Raw genomic sequence first — 8,934 nt, forward strand, 5'->3', positions numbered from 1 at the left:
AATAATTTCCTTGTATAATTGATTAACAACTGCATAACTTGCATTTTAATACCCCATTCCATCCTAGTTTGGACTGTACTATTGCCAGTTAATTAGCAGTCTTTATCTTTGACTTTCCATTCACAGTAGCTTCCGTGATTGCAGCTCACATTAGGTAGTTATTTATGCTACATTCAAAAGACAATTAAATGATTTAAACTCAGATTAAAAAAAAACAACTATGATTTTTTTTTCAGTGAATAATAGAACATGCATTTAACTGATTATATTTCACAAAAAAGACTCGATTTGAAAGACGGTGATACATTTTGATCATACCTATTTCTCTTTAGAAACGTTGTTGTTGGCTAATTTAATGTTTCTTCCATTAAAAAGAAAATAATAATGCTATTACTGTGAATCATGTTTGCAGAAATTCACACTACATTAAGTGTGACTAATTTAAGCATTGATTTCCTGTTAAGCCTGAGATGTATAACTTTTACATTCGCTCGCCTCGTTTTAGAGAAAACTGTAATGAGTCTGGTAATATTGTGCTGTAATACCTGCGTGTCATACAAATCAGTGGGTTCAGTGTCTCCATGACTCTTTAGGTAGATTAACTGTGGTACTGCAATTTAAAAATAAACCAAAGAGGTACTGATGTTTCTGTGCTTGGAAACTTGATATATCAAATATTGGCACAGTTTTTCATTACATTCATTCACCAGAAAATTTATTCAGAAGGAGTGCAAAGGGGCAAATTCAGCCTATGGTCTGTCAACTATCATCTCATAAGGGAAGAAAAAGAAATGGGCTGGAGTTTAATTGAAAATGTGCTCTCCAAATGAGAAAAATGCAACACTTCTCTTACAACACAATCTATAAGTTATTATCAGTCCGTTTTAATTCAGCAGGATAAGTAAACTCATTCACGTTTACTCTCTTCTGTACTTTTAAGACTGTAATGTGATTCAAATTATATTTCTGTTCAGTCTTCTCTTTGACTGAGATTTTTCAAACCTGTTTACCATATTTATTATTTTTCTTTGTTACTTGAATATATGGGGAAACCTCTGTAGATATTTGCGTGTGATGAACTTGATTTGGTTTACTTGTATGTAGTAAAATAAAACAAAAATTGACACGTGACGAATGTGTTTCTGATGTTTTCTAATAGCTAGCATTGGTGTCCTTATCATGCACCACAGGGTCTCTGCACTGAATGAGATAAGATCATTGCTACAGGATGCTTATTTGATATACAAAGTTAAACACAATGGAAATAGGAGCTGGAACTGTAGGTTTGCATGTCTTTTAATGGGCTCTTCTCAAAATACACCTGTGACCTTTATGTATAGCCTGCAAATAGGAACACAGTTAGCACATGTGGCCACATGTAATACTCTCAGATGGGTCATTCCGTGTCAACTCAACCAGAGGTCCCCGGCTCAAATTTTAGATTTTGTTAATATTTTTTTCTGTAGAAAGACAAACATATATAGTGATGAAAGCCAAAATATTAAATGTCACAGATGTATATTTACTTAGTAATCCACTATTTTGTAGCGGGGGGTCAAAATGACAAGTTTCTTTTTACACAGAGATTGGTAGTGGTATTAGTAAAATCTGTTGACTTTAGCAATCTTTGTTTCATTATAAGACAACGGTGACCGTTAAAAAAATGGCAACAAGCACTTCTTGTGTTTGCATGCCTGTAACTCAAGAAGATATCTGAATATCTTAATATATCGGTATTAGATATTTCTCTTTAAAAGAAAAAAAGTATCAGCTGTATGCAAAATGACCCACATTTGGTTTTTGACCAATGAAAATGTGTACAATTTACCAATTTGCTCATGGAGCTGCATTAATATCTCCATATCTCTGGGAATGAACCATCGAGGGCCTTTAAAATGAAGATACCAAAAGGAAAGTTTGTTAAGAACCAGAATCTAAAAGGATATTAAGATATTTTTTAATACTTCTTGAGTAACAGACATACAAACTTGAGGCAAAAAACACAAGAAGTGCTTTTTTGCCATTTTTGAACTGTCGCCATTAGAATATAATGAAACAAAGCTTGCTAAAGTCAACATATTCTACTAATAGACCTGCCAATCTCTGTGTAAAGATAAAATAATGATGCTGCCTGTTTTCTAAAGTCATTTTTACACCCCTCTAATTTGGCTCCAAATCTCAGGTGAAAGTTGTCATTTTGACCCCCCTCTTCAAAATAGTGGATTACTCAGTAAATCTACATCTGTGACATTTAATATTTTGGCTTTCATCACTATTTATGTTTGTCTTTCTACAGAAAAAATATTAACAAAATCCAAAATTTGAGGCATAGAAATTCACGAAATTTGTTTGATTTGACACGGAATGACCCAGATACAACTTAATTCAGTTTTGAATGACACGATTCAAAGTTCAGTATGCAAACATTAAAGTCAGTAAATTTAATATGAGTTGCCTTTAATGAAATAAGCTAAAATACATTTATGTTGAAGCATTTACTGACTTGTAAAGGAACAAAGGAAGGGGCAACACGCATAACAATAAAGAGTGAATTTTGTGAAGTCTCCAAATCTAAAGCTTAATTTTCTCAACAAGAACACAGGTTTAACCATATTTACCATGTTACTATCGTCATTAGCTCAAACAGTATCTAATGGGAGTTGATTCGCTAGGTGTTTTTACATTTAAATGCAGACATTAGACACAGAGCAGCTCCAAAACACTGAACTTTTCCCCATGCATAAATGGCAAAATATAATTACGTTATTTTGTTGGAAATAATAATATAATACATTTCAGATGAACATCATTACAAACAAAGTAGTGAAATATATCAGTTATAATAATTAATCGCAGAATTAAACAAAACTGTAGCAGCTTTCACAGCTAGACCATTGTTTACCTTTATCGACAAGCGACTATTCATGCCTAGCTATAATGCCGCTCTAACGTTACTCCGTCTTAACTCGATAAGCGTGCCTGTCATACAGCGCACTTGAATGTATTGTATACGTCAACTGGCATCCAACCGAAATGGGACAAAATAGGATGAATGTAATTTTTGTTAAATCTGGGAAACCGTGATATTAAGCGAGGTGAAAGGTAAAACGGGCTTGTTTAATTTAGATATTCTTTTTTGAATGGGAGTGTTATTTGCAGGCTGCTCAGTCTAACCGGATACCTTCGCTGTCTGCTTGCAGTGCGCTGTGATGGTCATGGTGTTAATGATGGAATCGCAATGCGAGTACTTTATGTATTTTCCGTCCGTCCCCATCTCAGACCTGTCGGACCCGGCCAAATACCGCACGCTTCCGCGTCGCAGTCACCTTTATCTCGGGGAAACAGTGCGCTTTCTCCTGGTTTTGCGCTCTCAGAACGTCGCGTCGGTGTCCGGGTCGGCCGGCACTGCGGCAGCTGATGGCAGCGTCTCGGAGCATCACAGCAGTCGCTCTTGGAGGGAGCTGGCCGGCTCTCTCTGCGCCGTGGCCAGCGTTAGCCCTGGTGACAACCGGCAGCGGACACAGCCTCTGTATCACGACTACCACAGCAGCGGGGACGAGTGTGTGGAGGATACGGACGATGATGATGCTGCGGAGGTGGGCTGCGCAGGTAGAGGGGGCCCGAGGTACCGGGGCTTCAGGGAATGCAAGCCGCTCCTCATTCACAACAGCCCCGGCAACGGCGTGAGGGAATTCCGTAAGGCTCCTGTACAGGTGCTTAAACAAACACTTCAGTCTATTGGAGAATAGCTGTTTATTGTACAGTTAAAGTTCACTGTTATGCATACAAATATATTTGATTATCTATAACAACACGGAAGTGTTGATATTTCCTGTTGTACTGTTTGAGAGATGTGTTTGCCTTTTCTTATGGCTGGCAACTATACAGAACACAGTCCTTTACAATTTATAATTGAGGATAGTCATAGTACTGCAAAGGGCTTCCTCTCTTTAGTATTCTGGCCAGAATGCTACCATGTGTCTTTCAAGCAGTATATTTCTATAACAGTCCTGACTTGAACCCCTGCAGGTGCACTCAGTAATGTTTTGCTAACTAAAAAAAGATTTTATACCAAAAGAAACGAACAGCACTTTTGAGAAATATCATTCAATAATAGGATATAAAGTCACACAAGATGAAGACTCCAAACATCTTCTAGGAAAAAAGCTATTTTATTTCACAAGAGGCGTTCTATGATGTGATGCCATGTGGACATCAAATGACATATATATTGATATATGTAGTATTAGATGGAGAAAAACACACAAAAAAGAACAAGACAGAAGATAAGCAATCAGCTTCAGTGTGAAGCAATCCAATGTTAGTCAACAAGCTTCAAGAATTCGCACAGATAAGCTAAAGTAAAGACCCAAAACCACTTCTGAAACAAATAAGAGCTGAGTAAATGTAAAACTTTAAACTTTTCATGAAGATTAAATTCATACAATTCCTATATAATTTCAGACTTTAGAAGAAAAGTGCAACACTCATTCCACAAATATAGGCTTGACTTTATTTATTTTTAAAACAGTGACATTTTGGACAACAGCATGCGATTGTTGCTCTTTTCTTCTGAAGTTTAAAATTTGGATTTTTGATTTTGTAATTTTATAATTTTATAATTTATCTCGACCATGAAAGTTACATTTAAAAAAAATAGAAACATTTACCTTGAGGTCTTCTCATAGCATTCTGTCATTTTTAGTTTAAAACGATTTTGATACCAAGAGAGGTTTTATCCTAAGTCATTTGACCTGAGTATTTTCAGGGACTCCTTTTCAGTGTTTTTCTCAGAAGTTGGACCTGTTTGCTCCCCCTAGCCTCTCAAATGTCTGTATACCCCAGCCCAGCATACAGAAGCTATTTAAAATATAAATAACACCTGCAGATTGTAAATGACATCTGGAGAATGAAATATGATAATTGTAATTGTAAGTTAAGTCATTTTAAATCAAGAATTTAGGACAAATTTTTCACATCTAACAAACGTTTGACAGTCCGCCAAGGTGCAGTGCTTCTGTGTTTTTTTCCTATTGAAAATTCTCATAAGAAGCAAAGCAAGGCAATTCATTTTTCAAACAGAGGTACAACCCACCTTGTGAAATGAGAGCTTAGTCTGCTATTTGCACTGCTTTCTTGCTAGTCACACACCCAGTAGTGCAAATGTTTTTAAATGCACCAATCCAGTTTCAGAAGTCAGACATTACAGAGCTATGATACTCAAACTGTATGACTTTGATATTGTCTCTGAGGTACAAGAACAAGCAGATACTCTACACCAGGCATTCTTAAACCTTTTTGTCAGCTGGACTCCTTAGACGTAATATATTTGCTTGAAGTACCCCCTGTGATTTTAATTTAATTTTTCAATAATATAATGGCACATCACATATTCTCTGATGTCGGTTAACGGTCATATGACATGCAACTAAACAGCAAATAACAGAATCAATGATGCAAACTACTTCAAATGAGACCAATTCAAATTCTGCTGTAAAGCAACAGAAAATCTTTTTTTAGTAAGTGTTTTGTTTTTGTATCTGAACTTTAAAATCTTTTTAGTTGTGATAGTGATAGATTATTATTATTAATATGTATTAACTCTAATTACGAAACTGAAGGCAGAAAAATATTACAAATTACAATTGCGCTGTAAAATAAAAATGAATATTTAATTATAATTTTATTTTTAAACTAAAAGGTAGAGTGCTAATATTTATGCCTTAAATTCTTCAATTTCAAATGTTGAAACCCTTGAACTTTAAACATTTCAAATCCCAAGTTTTTATTTTGGAGAAATAAATGCTGTAAACTTTTGCCCACAAAAATATTGGTAATTATGCGAATGTGTAAATAAAGTGAACCTAGCATATATTGTTTTCCTAAATGCACATTACAGTTTTTCTCAATCGCATTGGCTCAATTCTCAAAGCAATAAATTCAGATGTCTGAATAGTTAGTTTCTTATTCATATCAGATTTGAATTTCTTATTGATTTAAGCAAACTGCATGTGTTTTGGTGGCATTGGCCAAGTCACTGACACAATAACTAGGTTTTGAAGCATGAATTAAATGTTTGCATGCAATAAAGTTCTGATGTTCCAGCACACAGTTGTGATAATTGCACTTACAGTGCTGAGAAAAACATAACTTGTCCCATGTCTCACCTCCAAGTATTTTACTTTGTTGTTTTTTTCAGTCTCCTGTGGATGAGCCAGTTGTTTTAAGCGATGAGGTCATCTTCCCCCTGACTGTGTCCCTGGATAAGCTCCCTGTCACCACTCTCAAAGTGAAGGTATGACTGATGTGTATGTGTTTTTGTGTTCTGTGTTTTGTGTATTCAAGCATATGGTTGTATATTTTCAGTTGATATTGGTGTGGTGGCATTGTGTGTGTGTGTGTTCTTGCATTCATGCATATGGTTGTGTATTCTCTGTTGATATTGGTTTTGCGGTATTGGTATAAATAGAACAGGAAGTTCTTATCAGCAGTATTGCTGATTAGTTGTGGATGCTTGTGCAAGATTCTAATGTAAAGTGTGAGTGTGTGTGCAAGAAATGTCGATTTAATCAAACACCAGTGCTCATGGTATGTCATGTTGCATGTGTTTCTGATTGCACCTCTGATATATGTGGATGTATGTGTGTTACCTCAATACAGATAATTGTAACTGTGTGGAAGCAAGAAGAGGAGAAAGCTGAGATCCAAGAGCATGGCTACCTCAGCATCCTCCAACAAAAGAGCCCCTGCCAAACATTCCGCCAGGATCTAAACACCTTCAAAGCGCAGGGTGAGCTCTTGCATCCTTCATCACAATACTGCATGATGACATTATTGATTTAGGACCTCAGGAATCTGGCTTTTTTCGCTCGTCACTTCATCGCCATTGCTTTCCTTTTATTATTTCTCCTCTCTTTGTTTCTTTATCTGCTTTTCTTGTAAGTGTCAGTGTCATGTTTTTAGATTTTAGTTTTTCCTGCTGTGTCACATACATTCTTGAAATGTTATGTATTTCAGAAAGCCTTTGTACTGTTAAACATTTTTTTTTTTATACATATGCTGTTTAGGAAATTGTTTTAAATTGGTCTCGTTTTCTCTTGCTTGCTAACAGTCAGCACCACACTTAATGTCCTGCCCCCTCCGACTGTAAAGTGTCAACAAATGACAGTCTCAGGGAGACACTTGACTGTCCTTAAAGGTAATGTCAGCCCTATTTCTAGCTCTTCTTAACATTTTATAAGCACAAATGATATATAGTATATACACTACTGTTGAAAAGGTTGGGGTCATTAAGGTTTTTTGTTTTTAAAGAAATAATACTTTTTTAAGCAAGGATGCATTAAAATGACAGTACAGACATTTATAATGTTACAAATAATTTATCAAATAAATGCTGTTCTTTTGAACTTTCACTTCATCAAAGAATCCTCACTGAAGTTCAGCTGCTGGCTGCTGGAGTCGATGACCTGGAGCTGCTGCTGCAGGAGAGAGAGTGCGCCACGATAGAGCCGCCCGTCCCCCGTCCCGAGTGAGTCGCTCATCGCACACACAAACAAACACACACGCCACACTATAATGAACCTTGCCCTTCCTCACGCCCTCACTGCTAATCAGGTAATCTTATCATCTTGCTTAAGCCATGCTGTGCTGCCTGTAAGTGCACTGAGGGTATCTGGGGGTTTGACGTCATCTCTTTTTGCGCTCCCTGTTGTATGGCTTTATTATGATGTCCTTTCTTTAAATCTGTCAACTATGTTCAAAACATTTTAATGCATTTATGAGAAAACAGAGGACTTGTACATGGTTCAGTTTCATTCAGCTGCTTCATGGCTATCATGGCTAGAAACATAGATTTTTGTCTCCACTGCTATAGTGTAAGCACATCAGTAGTCATAATTTGTGCAATTTGTGCTCAGTAGTTCTGTAGTGCTGTAGTGCATCTCTTTTATTTTTGTGGTTTCCTGTATCTTTGTGTGATAGACGTCCTGTTTATGTATGTTTGAACATCTGACTGTTTCAGTATTAAATGCAAGTTCTCAAGAGGAAGTGTGTGTGCGTGACATCAAGATCCTTCCCAACTTCAATGCTTCATACTTACCAATGATGCCAGATGGCTCGGTGCTGTTGGTGGACAATGTTTGGTAAGAGAAAACATTACGTGTGACCGCGCACACCTGTGAGTGTGATTACAGTATATCCTCAAACGTTCTGATTATGGTTTGATATAAATTCCTGTCTCTGATTAATAAACTTCTGCTATTTATTCAGCCTGAAACACTGCAATGTTTAAACATTGTTTTGTAGATAACACAAGATGGATTGGTTTACTTATTGACAATTTATTAATTTGTAAACATCATAATTTTAGGAAATGTAAAATTTTAATTTGAAAGGTTATAGAATGTTTAACATTTAAAAAGTAACTGATCATGATGATATCAACATAATAATTAAATTCTTTATTTAAATCAATGCATACTGAATTGTGTTTCGTCTTCTTTTCCTGGAATATATATATGTATAATATACACTGAACAAAATTATAAACGCAACACTTTTGTTTTTGCCCCCATTTTTCATGAGCTGAACTCAAAGATCTAAGACTTTTTCTATGTACACAAAAGGCCTATTTCTCTCAAATATTGTTCACAAATCTGTCTAAATCTGTGTTAGTGAGCACTTCTCCTTTGCCAAGATAATCCATCCACCTCACAGGTGTGGCATATCAAGATGCTGATTAGACAGCATGATTATTGCACAGGTGTGCCTTAGGCTGGCCACAATAAAAGGCCACTCTAAAATGTGCAGTTTTATCACACAGCACAATGCCACAGATGTCGCAAGTTTTGACGGAGCATGCAATTGGCATGCTGACTGCAGGAATGTCCACCAGAGCTGTTGCCCGTAAATTGAATGTTCATTTCTCTACCATAA

General features: G+C 36.2%; 1 protein-coding gene across 2 annotated transcripts in view; it reads left to right on the top strand.

Annotated features, from left to right (window-relative positions):
* The first annotated feature begins 2,981 nt into the window (after nt 1-2,981).
* Nucleotides 2,982-8,934, top strand: part of trappc14 (trafficking protein particle complex subunit 14) — a 16,951-nt gene continuing 10,998 nt past the window's right edge. Inside the window, exons 1-6 of one of the 2 annotated variants that reach the window (XM_016484185.1) lie at nt 2,982-3,102; nt 3,201-3,713; nt 6,200-6,295; nt 6,661-6,790; nt 7,112-7,198; nt 8,021-8,141. In XM_016484185.1, coding sequence (XP_016339671.1) covers nt 3,210-3,713; nt 6,200-6,295; nt 6,661-6,790; nt 7,112-7,198; nt 8,021-8,141 — 938 coding nt within the window. In that variant the 5' untranslated portion in view covers nt 2,982-3,102; nt 3,201-3,209. Of the gene's footprint in view, nt 3,714-6,199; nt 6,296-6,660; nt 6,791-7,111; nt 7,199-8,020; nt 8,142-8,934 lie in introns of both variants that reach the window. The other variant, XM_016484184.1, reaches the window with a different exon arrangement.

The sequence above is a fragment of the Sinocyclocheilus anshuiensis genome, unplaced genomic scaffold (genome assembly GCF_001515605.1).
Source record: "Sinocyclocheilus anshuiensis isolate Anshui unplaced genomic scaffold, SAMN03320099.WGS_v1.1 scaffold2054, whole genome shotgun sequence".
NCBI lineage: Eukaryota > Metazoa > Chordata > Actinopteri > Cypriniformes > Cyprinidae > Sinocyclocheilus > Sinocyclocheilus anshuiensis.